Raw genomic sequence first — 19,474 nt, forward strand, 5'->3', positions numbered from 1 at the left:
GACAAGGCACAGGTCAGAGGTAGATTCAAGAGGACGGAAGGGAGAATATTTTGATATGAGATTTGAGATGTATGCAGGAGTAGTGTTGTTGAGGGCTTTGTAGGTAAGGGTGAGTAATTTGAATTTGATTCTGGAGGACACAGGGAGCCAGTGTAGCGATTTGCAAAGTGGTGCAGCAGATGTGGAGAGGTGAGAGAGGAAGATCAGTCTTGCAGCAGCATTTAGGATGGATTGAAGTATGAATATATGGGTGTCCGGAATGCCGGATAGTAGGAGGTTGCAGTAATCAAGACAGGAGATGATGAGGGAATGGATAAGAGTTTTGGTAGCATGTTGAGTAAGAAAAGGGCATATTCTATCAATGTTTTTAAGGTGAAATCGACAGGACTGGAAGAAAGTCTGGATGTTAGGAAAAAAGCAGAGGATGGAGTCAAGTGTGACAGCAAGGCTACAGGCTTGGGAGACTGTGGGAATTGTGGTGTGATTGACAGTGAGGGAGATTTAAGGGCAGATGGTAACTCTGGCAGGAGGAAAGATAATAAGCTCTATTTTGGACATGTTGAGCTTTAGGTAGCGTTGGGACATCCATGTGGAGAAAACTAGTTGGCTGCACAAGATAGTACAGAAGGAGAGAGGTCAGTGAAAGAGATATAGATTTGGGTGCCATCAGCAGAGAGGTGATATTGGAGGCCGAATGAGCAAATTAGTGCCACAAGAGAAAAAGTGTACAATGAAGAGCCAAGAACAGAGCCTTGTGGGTCCCCAACAGAAAACACTAAAGGAGCAGTTCAATAGGTAGGAAGTTAACCACAAAAGAACTGTGTCACAAAGGCCAATGGAGTGTAGGGTGTGTAGGAGAAGAGGGTGATCAACAGTGTCAAAAGCAGCAGAAAGGTTCAGGAGAATGACTATGGAGAAATGACCCTTAGACTTTGCAGTAAGTAGATCATTGATCACTTTTCGGAGAGCAGTTTCACTGGCATGTTGGGGGCGGAAGCCTGATTTCAGAGAGGAATTAGAGGAGAGAAAGTGAGACAGGCATTTGTACACTAATAGCTCAAGTAGTTTGAAGGCAAAGGGGAGGAGAGAAATATGACTGTAGTTGAAGAGAAAGGCTGGATTGAGAGATGATTTCTTTAGAATTGGTGAGAGGAGTGTTACGACAACCAGTGCGGCGTAAACTTATAGAACTGGTAGAAGAGGTCTTCACCTTTAGCAGCCGCCTTTCCCGTAGAGACTGGTTATGCTCACAGGTATTCAGATGCCCCCAGGTCTTAAACTCAAAGTAGTATAAGTTTATACTCACACAGCTGCGCACAGGTACAGAAGATGACACACGGAACAGAGGCGGGCCAGCGATCTGCAGACTGGACGGAGCACCGGAGGGGATGTCAGGTATCAGCACAGTTAGGGTCAAAGGCAACGGTTCAGTATCCGGGGACAGGCAAAGGATCAGGATCACAGGCAATGGTTCAGAGTCCGGGTACAGGCAATAGGTCAAGGGCACAGGCAAAGGCTCAGAATCCAGGGACAGGCAATAGGTCATACAGAGGTAATCAATACAAAGGTTCACACCAGACAGAAGCTAAGGAGCAGGCTAGACACAGGAAGACTGGAACTATAACCAGCAGGGAGGCTAAACCCTCCCTCCCCTATATACAACTACTGACCAATGGCAAGCAGGGAGGAAACCAGCCCACTAAGTAGCCCCAGGAGGTGAATAATATTATAAATGATCCCCCATATTTTGCGGCGCTGTATAGATAGAGCGTCCCGACTGTTGTTTAGACAACGGCCGGGGTGAAACAGGAAGTGACATCCCGGTCATCATGGAGACGGCCGGGACGCTTCCTGTCGGGCACAGAGAGTCGTGGCGGCCTGAGGCACCGCTGTGGCTCATAACAAGGAGCCCATGTTTAAAAGAGGATGGAAATGTGGAGAAAGACAGGTTGAAGAGGTTAGATAAAGGTGGGCATGTAGTGGAGGAGCAGGAGCGGAGAAATTGGGAGGGAATGGAAAAATGTATTATGATTGATGTATTTTTGCCCATGATTCTTCTTGACCTGGAATATAAATTCTTCTTTGATTAAGTATGTTTGTTTTCTTTCGACTACCCCTTTGACAATTTATATATGTTACGGCTGAGGAGTTACCTAGATAAATTTAATTATTTTTCCATTTATGTAAGAAGTAAAAAAACCCTTAGGTTGTACCAGCCTGTTTTTTATATTCTTCTGGTTCTAGAGCATTTTTCTAGACAATTGTCCTTGTTTTGGCACAGAAAGTACATAGGCAACCCATCCACTTCTTGATGTACACATGATGCACACTGCAAAACTCCTTGGGGTAAATGTATCTATCATCGTTTACGTAAAACGGCCAATTCTCTGTGTTTTTATGTAATTTTTTTTCAAATGTCTATGGGTCTGATTCATTAAGGAACTTAGGCAAGAAATTTCTTACTTAAGTCTTCTGGCCAAAACCATGTTAAAATTAGGGATGTGCACCGACCACTTTTGGTGTCTCGTGTTTTGTATTTTGTATTCGGATTTGCTTGGGGCTTTGGGTTCGGATTTGTTTCGCAAAACACTTGACGAAAGCTTTTGGTTCGGATTTAAGGTTTTGGATTCGGATTTATTTTGAAAAAAACATAAAAAGTGTTAAAATCAAGTTTTTTGGTTTATTTTCACTCCTACGCTATTATTAACCTCAATAACATTCAATAACAATCATTTCCACTAATTCCCAGTCTATTCTGAACACCTCACACCTCACAATATTGTTTTTAGTCCAAAACGTTTCACCGAGGTAGCTTTCTGGACTGCATAGTGCAGTGGTCCCGGTACACAATTTGGTACCGGGGCCACAATACCTCCGCCTTCAAATGGTCTGAATTCCACTGCACAGCTGCCAGCTCCTACATCCTCTGCAGCATATACAGGGTGTAGTTCGAGCGTGTGAATACCTCTTGTTTTTGACGATGACAGGTCATTTTCATTAATTTATGATTTGGCAGCAACAGTCAACGTTGTTTAATATCTGATACGCCTCTATCTGGACTGCATAGTGGAGTGGCCCCAGTACCCAATTTGGTACCGGGGTCACAATACCTCCTCTAACTTTCAAGTGTAGTGTTTATAATTTATAAAAACTACAGTAGTTATAGCACGTCAATAACTCTTGTTTTAGACGACCATGGTACAGAGCATTCATCATTGAGATCCTATCAAGTATGTGAAAGACAGACAGGGTCGAAGTGTTATTTGTTGACTTTGTTAACCCAAAAATTGTCGCTGTTGCAAATATTCGTGCAATGAAGAGTGACTTTTTCTATTAAAGGCTCAAGCTTTCAAGTGTAGTGTTTCTAACCTATAAACACTACAGTAGTTCAAGCACGTCAATACCTCTTGTTTTAGACGACCATGGTACAGAGCATTCATCATTGAGATCCCATCAAGTATGTGAAAGACAGACAGGGTCGAAGTGTTATTTGGTGACTTTGTTAACCAAAAAATTGTCACTGTTGCAAATATTCGTGCAAAGAAGAGTGACTTTTTCTATTAAAGGCTCAAGCTTTCATGTGTAGTGTTTCTAACTTATAAACACTACAGTAGTTCAAGCACGTCAATACCTCTTGTTTTAGACGACCATGGTACAGAGCATTCATCCTTGAGATCCCATCAAGTATGTGAAAGACAGACAGGGTCGAAGTGTTATTTGTTGACTTTGTTAACCAAAAAATTGTCGCTGTTGCAAATATTCGTGCAAAGAAGAGTGACTTTTTCTATTAAAGGCTCAAGCTTTCAAGTGTAGTGTTTCTAACTTATAAACACTACAGTAGTTGAAGCACGTCAATACCTCTTGTTTTAGACGACCATGGTACAGAGCATTCATCATTGAGATTCCATCAAGTATGTGAAAGACAGACAAGGTCGAAGTGTTATTTGTTGACTTTGTTAACCAAAAAATTGTCGCTGTTGCAAATATTCGTGCAAAGAAGAGTGACTTTTTCTATTAAAGGCTCAAGCTTTCATGTGTAGTGTTTCTAACTTATAAACACTACAGTAGTTCAAGCACGTCAATACCTCTTGTTTTAGACGACCATGGTACAGAGCATTCATCCTTGAGATCCCATCAAGTATGTGAAAGACAGACAGGGTCGAAGTGTTATTTGTTGACTTTGTTAACCAAAAAATTGTCGCTGTTGCAAATATTCGTGCAAAGAAGAGTGACTTTTTCTATTAAAGGCTCAAGCTTTCAAGTGTAGTGTTTCTAACTTATAAACACTACAGTAGTTGAAGCACGTCAATACCTCTTGTTTTAGACGACCATGGTACAGAGCATTCATCATTGAGATTCCATCAAGTATGTGAAAGACAGACAAGGTCGAAGTGTTATTTGTTGACTTTGTTAACCAAAAAATTGTCGCTGTTGCAAATATTCGTACAATGAAGAGTGACTTTTTCTATTAAAGGTTCAAGCTTTCAAGTGTAGTGTTTCTAACTTAAAAACACTACAGTAGTTCAAGCACGTCAATACCACTTGTTTTTGATTAAGACAGGGCATTTTACTTTTGGTTTAATTTGTTGAATTTGTTTTAACTTTGTTTTACTTTGTGCTCATGGCAAACGACTGTTGAATGGTCACATAATGGCAATAAAAGAGTTGCAAGATGGAATTGTCCTTGGGCCCTCCCACCCACCCTTATGTTGTTGAAATAGGACATGCACACTTTAACAAACCAATCATTTCAGCGACAGGGCCTACCAAACAACTGTGGCTGAAATTATTGGTTTGTTTGGGCCCCCACACCAAAAAAGCTATTCATCTCTCCCTGTACAAAATAAACAGGCTCTACTGAGGCAAGACGTCGTCCTCATCCTCAACCTCTGATTCCTCTCCCCCTACAGTGTGTACTTCCTCTTCCTCACACATTATCAATTCGTCCCCGCTGGACTCCACAACCACAGGTTCCTCTGTAGTATCTGGAGGGCAGTGCTGTACTTGATTGAGGAATTGATAATTCATTTTTATGAGCATCATTACTCAACGTTCTGAGGAAGCAACCTCCTTCGCCGCTTACTGACCAGGTTCCCCGCTGCACTAAAAACTCTTTCCGAGTACACACTGGAGGGGGGATAACTCAGGTAAAATAGAGCCAGTTTGTACAGGGGCTTCCAAACTGCCTTTTTTTCCTGCCAGTAACAATATGGACTGTCTGACATGTCTATTTGGATGGTGTCAGCAAAATAATCCTCCACCATTTTTTCTATTGTGACAGCATCCAATGCAGCAACAGTAGACATGTCTGCAATGGTTGGCAGGTCCTTCAGTCCGGCCCAGATGTTATCAGCATCCCCGCCAGCGGCTCTTTTAGGAAAACTGAGCTTTTTCCTCGCAGCCACAGATGTGGACGAAAATGAGGGTGGAGCTGTCGGCATGTCACGGTCCTCTTCAGAGGACAATCTCCTGACCAGCAGGTCTTTGCACCGCTGCAGACTTGTGTCCGCCGGAAACAGAGACAAAACATACGCTTTAAACCGAGGATCGAGAACGGTGGCCAGAATGTATTCCTCTGCCTTTAAAATAGTGACCACCCGCGGATCCTGGCAAAGCGTACGAAGGGCTTCATCCACAAGAGCTACATGCTTGGTGGAATTGCAATGGTTTACCAGCTCCTCCCTCACTTTCTCCAGCTGCTTCTGCAACAGCCTGATCAGGGGAATCACCTGACTCAAGCTCGCAGTGTCGGAACTGACTTCTCGTGTGGCAAGTTCAAACGGCTGGAGAACCTTGCACAACACGGAAATCAGTCTCCACTGCGCTTGACTCAGGCGCATCCCAACTCCTTTGCCTATGTCGTAGGTGGCAGTGTAGGCCTGAATGGCCTTTTGCTGCTCCTCCATCCTCTGTAGCATACAGAGGGTGGAGTTCCAGCGCGTCACAACCTCTTGTTTGAGGTGATGGCAGGGCAGGTTCATGCTTTTTTGATGTGCCTCGAGCCTGCGGTAGGCACTGGCAGAATGCCAAAAGTGTCCAGCAATTTTGCGAGCCACCGCAAGCATCTCCTGCACACCCCTGTCACTCTTGAGGTAATGCTGCACCACCAAATTAACGGTGTGGGCAAAACATGGGACGTGCTGGAAATTGCCCATATGCAATGCCCGCACAATGTTACTGGCATTGTCTGACACCACAAATCCCCAGGACAGTCTAAGTGGGGTAAGCCACTGTGAAATAATTTCCCTCATTTTCTCTAATAGGTTGTCAGCGTTGTGCCTCTTATTAAAGCCTGTAATACACAATGTTGCCTGCCGTGGCACGAGCAGACGTTGTGTAGATGCTGCTACTGATGCAGCTGCTGCTGTTGCTGCGGAAGGGGATGCATCTACCCAGTGGGCTGTCACAGTCATATAGTCCTTCGTTTGCCCAGAACCACTTGTCCACATGTCCGTGGTTAAGTGGACAACCACATTTTTAAGAGCACTGAGGACACTTGCTTGTACTTCTCTGTACATCTTTGGTATCGCCTGCCTAGTGAAGTGGAATCTCGACGGGATTTGGTACCGGGGACACAATACCTCCATCAACCCTCTTAATCCCACTCCACTGATGGCGGACACCGGGCGCACGTCTAACACCAACATAGCAGTTACAGCCGTAGTTATATGCTTTGCAATAGGGTGACTACTATCGTATTTTGTGGTCATGGCAAAAGACTGTTGGACGGTCAATTGTTTTTTGAAAGACGTAGCGGTCTTACGACTTCCCCTCTGGGAAGATAACCGACTAACAGCAGCAACAGCAGCAATGGCAGTAGTAGATGTACCGCTGCAGGATTCCTCGGATGAATCCTGTATAGAAGAGGACTCAGTCTGGCTGGTGACATGGCCTGCAGTTCTAAATCTGATGGAGATCGTGGAGAAAGTTGACGAGGAGGGTGTTGGTGGTGTGTATCCAACAGGACCAAGGGATTTAGGCGTCCCTGTACTGATGACGGTCCTAGGCCCAGTTCCTGAACTAACCACTGAACTATGAAGGTTATTCAGGTGACGTATAAGGGAGGATGTCCCTAGGTGGGCAAGATCCTTACCCCTGCTTATTTGAGCTTTACATAAGCTACATATGGCCATACATTGGTTGTCTGGATTTGGATAAAAATAACTCCAGACCGAAGAGGTGCATTTTTTGGTCTTCTGACCAGCATGACGATGGGCTTTCTCATCCCATGGACAACAGCTGTTTCCCCCCCTGGTGCCTCATTTACAATAACCACATCACCATCCTCATCATCAAGTTCCTCCACAGCGCCAGCTACATCAATAGCCTCCTCCCGGTGTACAACATTGACACCTTGATTATCCAAATCTGGATCTACATTGTGTGTGATCCTTCCAACATATGCAGAGGGTGTGCTGCAAATGCTGGATGGAGTCACCTCTTCCCGTACAGTGATGGGAAGGTCAGGCTTCACAACCACCAACACCCTTGGACTCGCCTTGGGGATTTGTGATGTCATCTATTTAGAAGGCAGAGTTCTTTGCTGTTTTGGTGTTGTTGCTGACAGCATAACTCTCTTAAATTTTTTGTAGGGGGGGAGGAGGAGGGCTTAGATCCTTTGGTAAAGCTGGACCACTAGTCGTGAACACGGGCCAGGGCCTAAGCCGTTCCTTTCCACTACGTGTCGTAAATGGCATATTGCCAACTTTACGTTTCTCCTCAGATGATTTTAAGTTTCTCTTTTTGCTACTTTTTGAGAACTTGGGCTTTTTGGATTTTACATGCCCTGTACTAGGAGATTGGGCATCGGGCTTGCCAGACGACGTTGATGGCATTTCATCGTCTATGTCATGACTAGTGGCAGCAGCTTCAGCATTAGGAGGAAGTAGGTCTTAATCTTTCCCTACTTTATCCTCCAAATTTTTGTTTTCCATTATATGTAGCACAAGAGAGCGTACCCCTAAGCCACACACACTCGGCAAAGCCTTTAAAAATTATATGCGGCACAGGAGAGTACCACTGGACTTATACTGCTGAATCAGTGAACTTTGTAATATTGCAGTACCACTGGACTTATACTGCTGAATCAGTGAACTTTGTAATATAGCAGTACCACTGGACTTATACTGCTGAATCAGTGAACTTTGTAATATAGCAGTACCACTGGACTTATACTGCTGAATCAGTGAACTTTGTAATATTGCAGTACCACTGGACTTATACTGCTGAATCAGTGAACTTTGTAATATAGCAGTACCACTGGACTTTTTTATAACTTTTTTTAAAAAAAAAAAATTAACTTGGGAATAATGGGGAAATAACAATGCCCTTAGAAGGACAGAGCACAGGACACAGCACCACTGGACTGAACAGGACACAGCACAGGACCCAGCAGCACCACTGAACTCAGAAGGACAGAGCACAGGACACAGCACCACTGGACTGAGCAGAACACAGCACAGCACAGCACAGCACAGCACAGAACTGAACAGCACAGCACACCACAGCACAGCACAGAACTGAACTGAACAGCACAGCACAGCACGAGGTATAGCAGGACAGAGGACCACCTAACACAACCTCCCTCTACCCTGATCAATGCCCGAGTGAAGATGGCGGCGACTAGCGGGGAATTTATAGGATCCGAGTATCGCGAGATCCGACAGCGGGATTATGACTCAGAGCCTCGGTTTCAGTTTTGCAATTGGCGGGAATACCCGGATCTGTCTCGGATCCGGCTCGGATCGGCAACGTTCGGGTGGGCTTGGATTTCAGATATCCGAGCCCGCTCATCTCTAGTTAAAATGAAAGGGATGAAAACTAGTTTTCTATTTTGCACATAAGTTAAACACTGTCTGTTTTTTCATGAAGCACACAAATATCAACTTTAAATTTCAGTGTACAGATAAGCTATCAAGTATCTGTGTGCTATATTAAAAAAACAGTATTTAACTTACGTGTATATATAGAAAACTAGATTTTACCCCTTTCATTTGGAGACTTTAGTAAGAAATCCCTTGTCTAAGTTCCTTAATAAATCAAGGCCAATGTTATTAAAGGCAAATAACATTGTACATTTAAAAAAAAAAAAGTTAAGGTATTTAACATTTAGTCCAATCATAAATCCCAGCCTATTGTTGTATTAATCCCTTTGTAATAATACTTATTGTGATACTGACACAAATAATTGCTTGGAAAATGGTGCTTTCTATTGTTCACGTCACACTAGCACAACAGATTTTTGTCAGGATAAAATCAGACCACCCTCGCTGTAGCTAGACAAAGTTCACCTGCCTTATCTACTAGTTGGCCTTGGTCAACCTGCCCACAAGAACAAACAGTATTATATCCAGTGTTTTATCATACAACCAAGCACTACAAGCCAGTCACACAGAAAGCAACAAATCAATTACATGTGATCAACCCATGTGCTTGTGTGCTACAAGAGAGACACAGAGGGAATTTAACCCTGTCTGTAGCCTGTTCTACAGACTCCTGGAGTTTTAACCTATCCCTCTGCAGCAGAGGTGTGTCACATTATATATCAGATATTACACAGGTGTTTGAATCCCAGAAGCAGATTTGTCATTTACACGGAAGGAAACAGAGGTTTCAGGTAAGTAATCATACAAAATGGATCGAGAAAGCACAGAAAAGTGTCAGAAGCATAAAGCCATGTATTTAGTAAAAGATTAATGTCTATTATTATTATTATTATCATCTTTTATAAGGTGACACAAAAGTTCTGCATCACTGTACATAGGGGACATGCACACTCTAATAATTCAAGTAGGTTGAATCCCTCTCAAGAGATGAGTTAACTAATATATTGAAAGTCCGCATTTGGAGTACCTTAGCAGATTCAAGACCAACCAGAGCCGGATTACGACCCCATGGGCTATAATCAACATACTGGTTTGGCCCCCCCTTGCACTTTCCATTTGTTAAAAAACAAAACATAAAAATAGGTTAGGGTAATCTGGGCACTCAGTGTCCACTGGGCCCTAGGCGAGAGCCTAAGTTGCCTAATGGATGACCGGCTATGAGGCCAACTAATATATTTGCTGTAAAATATAGAATTCATCAGTAATTGTGCCCATTTCTACTATTGTAATAACAAAGTGAGTCTTCAGTTTATTGCTTTTTGTAGGAAAAAGGTCAGTGTTTGTTACTATGGTGTCTCGTGATTTTGCGGGATCACTGGTTACTTAGCACCTGAAGATCTACTGTGTAGAATATAAATCTTCCCTTCCAGTGCAGTACTGATGTAAACATGAACTTTCATTTGGTATCTGTGCCTATGTTCATTTTTCACCTTTGCAGAGAAGGAAGAGTGCAACTTTAATGTAAAAGTTTATTCTGCTCCCACTGGACTAATGTCAAATAACAATGAGAAAATTGTCCTTGCACCATAAGGTAGTTGACCATGGTACAGGAAATATTGTAGATGCTTTCAGAAATATCTGAACTCAGAAACGGCTCCAAGTTATTAAAAATAATAATAAAAGTAATTAATATTATCAACTATTACACACACACACACACACACACACACATATTTTATATATATATATATATATATATATATATATATATATATATATATATATATATATATATATATATTTAGAAAGTCATGGACCAGGGTGAGAATACAGTATTGTTGTTATGGAGTCCAATATTTAGCATTTATTTACCTTCACCTTTTTAATTTTTCCCATAGGATTATCATGACAACTTTATATTTCTAATTATTTTCTGAAAAAATAACACATTTACTTTGAGGCTGCTAGTGCAACAATCCTTTTTATTTTGAGTTGTGTGAAGCACTTAAAATGGTCCCATCTACTAGTAGTAGAGTTAAGCAATTATTGATGCTACAAATGTTACTTGCTGGATCTGTGTTCTGTGGAAACATATTGGTCTGGCCAACAGAAGGCAGTCACTGGTTAAATACCCAAATAATAATCGAAGAATTGATTAATAGAAACCACAATGTGACAGTGTTGATTTCTACAGGAGCCGCTTACATTAACCCAAATAATAAATTCTACTCAGAGAATTATGAGATCTATAAAGTTCCGTATGAGAAAAAGGATGTATCATCAATTATTGATGGTTTTGTCAATCTCTGGATGTATGAAAATCCAAACATGAACTTCTTTCAGTTTTACCAGCGTTTAAACCAACTGGTAACTCATGTAAATGTGATGATCAAGGAAAACTGCAATTCTGTACTTAAAAGTCCAGACTTAATGGCAAAGCTGAAGTCCAACCAATACAATGTACTTTTGTCTGACCCTGTCACTATGTGTGGAGAACTTATAGCTGTGACCTTGGATATTCCTTTTATATATACTCTGAGATTTACACCTGCCTCAGCAGCAGAAAGACACTGTGGACAACTACCATCAGTTCACTCCTTTACCCCAGCATTTTTGTCTGAGCTGACTGACAAAATGTCCTTCTCTGAAAGGCTAAAGAATATTGTGTCTTATCTAGTCCAAGACTTCATCTTCTTCTCCCTCTGGGGTGAATGGGATTCATACTACAGTGACATTCTAGGTAAGATATATTTTATAAAATTAAATAGATGGTGTGGTCCTTATACAGATAAGTGTTGTACCTTCACAAAAACTGGTCTTTACCAAGAATGATGTGCAATAGGTCATGGCTTGTTTATTAAAAGCATAACAATGTCAAATCTGTAAAAGGCAATATCTAGTTCTTTAGCCTCAGATCTGCAATGCTTAATATTCCTCTCATTTTCTTAGTTATATGGTAAATACCCAGTTTTCTCCATATCTATGCACAAATAAGAAAGGGTCAGTAGCAGTTATTTAACTGGAGTTGGCTGTTATATTTTTTAAGAATTAAGTCTACAGTGATATTTTGCTGCAATAGTTGATCATTTATGGTCCTTAGGATAAAAGCACTACCTAACCAAAACAGCTAAGAACATATGCCAGTAAATATATAAGGATAGATTGCTGTAAATGTATAATAATATCAATATTAATAATGGGTATAGTATTTCTTTATATCACACATTTTCCCAACTTGTTCCCCACCCAAAATAATTAACCTGCATTTCTGTTGAACGAGCCACTCGCCGCCAGAGAATAATCTCAAAAATAAATACAAAGCTTATTGCACATAAACACAAAAATAATGCAAATCAAAAACAAAATCAAGCAGTCCGCCTTCTCGTCCTGCAGAGGTCGTCACGGGGTGGTGGCTTAGGGGTACCCAATTTTAGGCAGTATTATTTAGCAGCGCAACTTGCCCAATGTGTGTTATGGAATTCTCCTAGTTCCTCCAGGGTCTGGGTCTCGATCAAAGCAGAAAGCTTGGGTATCTCTTCCGCATCCTCTCTCCTGTGGCTCCCTCACACCAGTCGTCCACGATCCGTTTCTCATAACCCGATTGTAGCCGACTCGTTATCTATCTGGGATCAAGCAAATGTGAAATTTAACCTTGCTCCTACTCCCAGCCCGGTCATCCCACTTTTTGATAACCCCAAATTTCCACCAGGGTGTATAACTTCATCCTTTGAACACTGGAAACGAAAAGACATACGCTATCTCAACGATATCACCAAAGACACTTCATTTCCTTCATTTGATGATTTAAAAACAAAACTTAATACCCCAAACACATATTTCTTCCAATACCTACAAGTAAGAAATTTTCATTCTACCAACAAATTAACTCTAGGTCGTAGAACGTTGACCTTTTTCGAAGCGCTTTCGCTCCGGCGATCTTCTACCAAAGGTCTCATTTCCTTACTATACTGGGAACTTAAAGTCCCTGATTCGAACAACCGAGATTCTCATGAGAGAGGTTGGGAGAGAGACTTGGGGGAAACGCTAGACAATGAAGACTGGGAGGAAATTAGAACTAACACAGCCTCCAGTTCAATTTGTGTTAAATTAAAAGAAAATGCTTATAAACTTCTTTATCGCTGGTATTTGGTTCCAACCAAACTACAAAAAATCTTCCCAGATTCATCTAGCACATGTTGGAGAGGTTGTGGCGCAGAGGGGTCCTTCCTCCATATCTGGTGGCAGTGTCCCAGACTTGCCCCATTTTGGACGGAACTTCGGGACTTCACCTCACAGCTACTGCAGATTGACATCCCGTTTTCTCCCAGGTTTTTCCTTCTCCCTCTCGGGAGAGAAAAAATGTTTCGCCACATAATATCCGCTGCCCTATGCCAGATTGCTACGGACTGGAAGCAGCCCAATGCTCCAACTTTACAGACGATTATCAGTAGGATTTGGTACGTTTATCAGATGGAATACATGACATGCATAATCCGTAATACCTCTAAGTCATTCACTAAGGTTTGGGCGCCATGGACCTCATACTTCCAAATCCAAACCCCGTTTGTCATGTGATTCTACAGCATCACTCCATCTGGATCCTTTCTTCCCTTCCCTGTTCCATCCTTCCCATCTCTTCTCTTTCTCTTTCTTCTCCCATATTCCACCACACTCTTTCCTCCATCTTACTCTTAGGCGGCCCGCCACGCCGCCACCCCCCCCCCCCACCCCTTTTACTTTTCTCAGTCTTATTTCTCTTTCTAAAATAGTTGCTTTCTTGAAAAAATTGGGTCAACATCCTTATTAATACTCTTTTCTAACAAGACGCTGTATGTTTTAATGCATATGTATTTTTCAGATGTTTTTTTTTAACACAGTGCTGTATAGAATGTTACTTTTGGTTGACCCTTGCAAAAATAAAATCTTTAAAAAAAAAAAAAATCAAGCTCAGTTGTATCATTCCTATTTATCAAAAGTAACAAATATGATGAAACAATGTCATTTTAAAGAAGTCACCATAGGACACTGATATGTAATAAATAAATATTAGGCAAGCAGGATCTGTATTTCATTAAAAGATTGTTTTTGCAGTGCATACCGGTTTTGAATTGTCCATTAGATAATTACTGTCCCTTGTCCTGTGGGCTCAGTGAGCTAATGAGTGAAACAGGTGTCATATGTAATGCCAAAGCCTTCAGTTTACCTCTTGCTTCATTAATGCTTAATACTTACAGTATTTTCACAACTGACAGTTCATTTGGCTGCCCCAGAAACCCATCTATATGTAAGTTGGTGATTTTTCACTGCTAACAATAGTGTTATTTGCTGCCCCGTTTGTGACCCTGAGTTGTACTATTAAGTAGAGATGGGTGGACTCGGTTCCTCGAGATCCAAATCCATCCGAATATCGCCTATCCGAGTACCGAGCCGAGCAGGCTCGGTACTCTCCCGCCCATTCGGAATCGAAATCGAGGCAAAACGTTATTGTGACGTATTTGTATTTCTGAGATTTGAAAAGCATAAATACCAGCCTCCACAGCAATCCATCGCCATTTGACAGAGGGAGAGAGCAGGGTTAGGTCACAGGCTATATCAGCGCAGGGACAGAGCAAGTAGTGTATACATAAGAGGGTCTATACTAATCTCTTCAATTATAATATTAATACCATTTACAATTATTAGAGCAGTAATAGAGGAGGATAGAGGAGGTTTTTTTTTCTTTTGTGGGCCCTCTAAGTGCTTTTGGGGTGTCTCATATTCCCCAGTGTTTTACACTAAATTGTTCTGGCTGTCAAAAAAAGTAATCTAAGTCAGCAATATCTATCTAATACATTATTTTGCACTACAAGTGATTTGGGGTGTGCAATATTCCCCATTGTTTTATAACAACTTTTCTGGCAGTCCAAAAAAGTCATGTTTGTCAGAAATATCTATCTAATACATTATTTTGCACTACAAGTGATTTGGGGTGTGCGATATTCCCCAGTGTTTTATAACAACTTTTCTGGCTGTCAAAAAAAGTCATATTTGTCAGCAATATCTATCTAATACATTATTTTGCACTACAAGTGATTTGGGGTGTGCAATATTCCCCAGTGTTTATAACAACTTTTCTGGCTGTCAAAAAAAGTCATCTTTGTCAGCAATATCTATCTAATACAATATTTTGCACTACAAGTGATTTGGGCTCATTAAATGGATTAAAAGTAGTCCACATATGAGTAGAATCCGCAACCAGGTTCTGTCACCAGTCCTGATGGTAGTGTTCCCAGTACGTCATCTGGGAAAGGCGATGTAAAAGTACATAGTCTTTTTAAATCTGGGAACAAAACACACACCAAAAAAAAAGTTTACCGTGTTGAAGCGAAAAAGAAGTGTAACTGAGGACAAGTTAACTGCTGATAATGCCAACATGCCATTCTACACACGCAGTGGCAAAAAAAGAATGAGGCCTTCGCCTTTCTCTATTAATGGCAGATCCAAAAATGTTACCGAGCCTTCTTCTTGTACGGTCACTCGTGACCAAGCAAGACCAAGTAATTTGCAGTCTAAAAGTGGTGCACAGCTACTGTTACGCGTCAAAGCCGAGCTGCAAGAAAACAGTAAGGCATTAGAGGATAATGTTTGCTCTGAATCAGAAATGACAACAATCCCTGTGGAGAGTCCATCCAACAGTGGTATGTCTAATCGTGAGCATTCTGTTAGTGTACCCATAAAGAAGGGCCCTTTCAGCAGTTCTGCTGATGTGTGCCTAAACAGCCCGAGTGTAGCCGTTGATACACCAATTGAGGATGCCACTTTGGAATTTGAAGAGGAGGAGAGGGAGATTTGTGTAGGCGACGAGGGCGCTAATGAGGATGTTGATGAGGATGAGATTGTTTGTGTAAATCCTGCACCAGTGGCAGCAGTTCTGGCACGTGACAAAAAAAAGGCCATTGTCATGCCAGGCCATAAAACTAAAAAATCCACTTCTTATGTGTGGAATTATTTGTACCCAAATCCAGACAACAATTGTATAGCCATTTGTAGTGTATGTCAAGCCACAGTCAGTCGAGGGAGGGACCTTAACCATCTTGGAACCTCGTCTATATTACGCCATTTAACGAGAGTTCAAGGCAAAGTGTTGGGAAAAGCTGAAAGTTCTTCCCAAAAAATTACAAGCACTCCATCATCAGCTAGGACCCTCCGGTCACCGACATCCCGACGGCTACAAAATACACCCACCACACCATCCTCATCAATATCCTCAGTAGCGCTCGGAGTTAGCCCTGCATACCACTTATTAAGGCTGGATGACTCCTGCACTATAATTGATTCCTCTGAAGAAAGCGTTAGTCCCACTGCTGCTGCTGTTGCTGCTGCTGGGGGTGAATCGTCAGCCCAGAGGCAGGCCAAGAAAATGAGCAGTCCTACATTTCAACAATTAACTGTGAAACAATCAATTGCTAGGGAAAGCAAATATGACAGCAGTCACCCAGTCGCCAAGCGAATCATAGATGCCATGGCTGCCATGGTAGTGTTAGATCTGTGTCCAATAGCCACAATAAACGCTGCTGGTTTTTCACAGTTAATTGAGGTTTTGTGTCCGTGTTACAGAATTCCATCGCGACACCATTTTTCCCGTAAAGCTATTCCACAACTATACCAAAAAGTGTGTACAAATGTAGAGATTGCGCTGAAAAATGCCATTCTGCCCACTGTACACTTAAACACATATATGTGGACAAGTGAAAGTGGGCAAACCAAAAACTATATGACTGTGACAGCCCACTGGGTTGGTCATTCACCTTCACCAGCAGGAACAGCAGCAGCATTTACACCACTAAGTAACATTTGTCACAGACAGGCCACTCTTTGTATCACTGGCTTCACTGACAGGCATACAGCTGACAATTTGTTACACAAACTAATAGATGTGATTGATACATGGCTTATACCACTTGGTTTCTCCCCAGGATGTGTCATTTCTGATAACGCCAACAATATAGTGCAAGCATTACAGCTGGGTGATTTCCAGCACATTCCCTGTTTTGCTCACACCATCAACTTGGTGGTGCAAAAGAAAAATTGCTGCAATTCTTGCCAGTGATAAGAAAAAGGCCATTGTCAAGCCTGGGCATAAGACCAAAAATCATACTTGCCAACTCCCGGAAACTTGCTTCCGGGAGTTGGGGGCGTGACTGGAGGACGGGAGGGGGCGGGGCGAGGCCAATCGCATCATTTTGGCCCCTCCCCCCACAAACCCGTACTGTACGACACGGGGGGCGGGCCAAAATGACGCGGGGAGAAATGCCAGCTCCCCCGAATTTCGGGAGTCTACCAAGACTTTCCGGGAGAGTTGGCAAGTATGCCAAAAATCCACCTCTTAAGTGTGGAATTATTTTTACACAAATCCTGACAACAGTGGTCTAGTCTTTTGTAGCGTTTTTAAAGCCACACTTAGTAGAGGTAAGGACCTTAACCATCTAGGATCCTCATCCATGTTACGTCATTTTTCAGTGAGTTCTTGGAACGCTGTTGGGAAAATCAGAAACTTAGGTTAAAAAAAATAACAACAAGCAGTCCAGCATTATCTACCTCCCTTCTCTCATCTACATCCCAGCACTTTCAATCTACACCCCCAACACCTTCATCATCAATATCCCCAGAACCAACAATTTACAGTTAAACAATCCTTTGCAAGAGGAAGCAAGTATGAAACCTGTCACCCAGTCGCAAAGCGGATCACAGACGCCCTGGGTACTATGCTAGTATTAGATCTGCGTCCAATGTCCACTATTAATACAGTTGGTTTAAGACATTTAATTGAGGTGTTCTGTCCCTGTTAGCAAATGTCATCACTATACCAATGTAACACCCCCCCTAGTGGCATGTTAGTAAAACCCTGCACCTCAGTGAATTCAGGAGGGGTCACCTAGAGGGTAAGCTAATAGTTTATGAAAAGTTACATAAACAGGTTACCATGGTGATAACCCAGCCCAGCCTGGAGACTGAGGGAGAAGAAGGAGGGGCTGTCAGCAAGGGGGAAAAGAAGATAGAGAGAGAGAGGAGAGACAAGAGGAGAGAGTTGTAGCTGGGGACCTGGGGTGGAAGCTCCCAGGCTCCCCCAGCATTGCCTGGCTGTCTGAGCGTGGTGACTGAGCCAGGGCAAGGAATGTGTGCCCTGGATGAGGGGGAGAACTCCATGCCACTATAGAGAACCCAAGAGAGAGGGGGACACTTCGCATGGAAGAGGCCCTGGAGTGAGGGCTGCTACAAGAGGCAAGGTAGCTGTAGTGTCAGATCCTGAGGCTGAGAGTACACAGTGACGTGTCAGAGCCCACAGGAGACATCATCCCCGCAGAGGAGGGATGAGCTGCAGTTGAGAGGTACACAGAGTGTGTCAGAGCTGCATGGTGGAGAAGCTGCCTGCCTGTAAGCATCCATGCATGTGCCCCTGCAGAAAGGGTGATCTGTAGTGAGTATGGAGTGTAAGAAAGACCTATGATTTATGTTATATAACATCTGGATAACATTAAGAACTGTGCAGGAGGAGTAATGAGATATATTTGCAACCATATTCGTATTGCTCATTAAGAACTGTGCTGGAGAGAGTGAGGAGCTGTACATATATTTCTTTATTACTGCAACCACTATGATTATCGTGCTGGAGGAAGAGTGTAAATAAAAAGTTGAGTTTGTTATAGAGATGGTCTGGCGCCCAAATTATTGTGACTTTTATTACACTGCACCACAAAGTGACATTACCTGTGTCCCACTAACTACAGAGAAACACCTGCATGTGCAGGGACCCCCTGGTCATTTACACCCACACTGGTCATTGAGAAGGAGGTGCACTGTGTACCCACTGCACCTCATACTACACACAGTGACAGGGGGTTACACCATTTTACTAGAAAAGCTATTACCCACCTGTACCTGAAGGTTCCTAAAAATTTAATTATTGGGCTACAAAATGGCATTCTACCCACTGTACACTTAACCACAGATATGTGGACAAACGGAACTGGGCAAACTAAAGATTATATGACTGTGACAGCCCACTGGGTTGGTCATTCGCCTCCACCAGAAGGGACAGCAGCAGCATGTACCCAAGTACGTCACATTTTTCAGAAGTAGGCTACTCTGTGTATCAGCGGCTTTGCTAATAGGCATACAGCTGACAATCTGTTACAAAAACTAAGGGATGTCATTGAAAGATGGTTATTCCTGCTTGGACTCTCCTGAGGATATGTCATTTCTGATTATGACCCCAATATTGTTCAAGCATTACAGCGGGGTGGAATTCCATCACATTTTCTATTTTGCTCATACAATCAACTTGGTGTTACAGAACTTTTAAAAAATGACATGCATGAGATGCTGTTTGTGTGCAGAAAACTTTAGGGTAAATTTCTGGTTTCTGCAACAGCATGTAGGACAATGCAGCAGCTGCAAAAGACTAGCATTTGAGGGGAATGTACTTTAGTCCAGCGAAGTAGTCACCTGTGAAGAGAGTGCAGACACGGTTAGCTTGAGTCAAGTGATTGCCTTAATAAAACATTTTGACAAGGAGCTACAGAAATTTAACGTGTGAAATAAAACAAAGTAAATGTGCTAACTACATTTTAATTGTAGATTAAATACTTAATTTGCTTTGCCAGGATCCA

General features: G+C 42.3%; 1 protein-coding gene across 2 annotated transcripts in view; it reads left to right on the forward strand.

Moving 5' to 3' along the window:
* Positions 1–9,479: 9,479 nt before the first annotated feature.
* LOC142144222 (UDP-glucuronosyltransferase 2A2-like) overlaps positions 9,480–19,474 on the forward strand; it is a 125,296-nt gene continuing 115,301 nt past the window's right edge. Inside the window, exons 1-2 of one of the 2 annotated variants that reach the window (XM_075202810.1) lie at positions 9,480–9,616; positions 10,724–11,565. In XM_075202810.1, the coding sequence (XP_075058911.1) occupies positions 10,836–11,565 (730 nt within the window). In that variant the 5' untranslated portion in view covers positions 9,480–9,616; positions 10,724–10,835. The remainder of the gene's footprint in view (positions 9,617–10,723; positions 11,566–19,474) is intronic. The other variant, XM_075202836.1, reaches the window with a different exon arrangement.

This window comes from Mixophyes fleayi, chromosome 1 (assembly GCF_038048845.1).
Source record: "Mixophyes fleayi isolate aMixFle1 chromosome 1, aMixFle1.hap1, whole genome shotgun sequence".
NCBI classification, from domain to species: Eukaryota; Metazoa; Chordata; class Amphibia; order Anura; family Limnodynastidae; genus Mixophyes; species Mixophyes fleayi.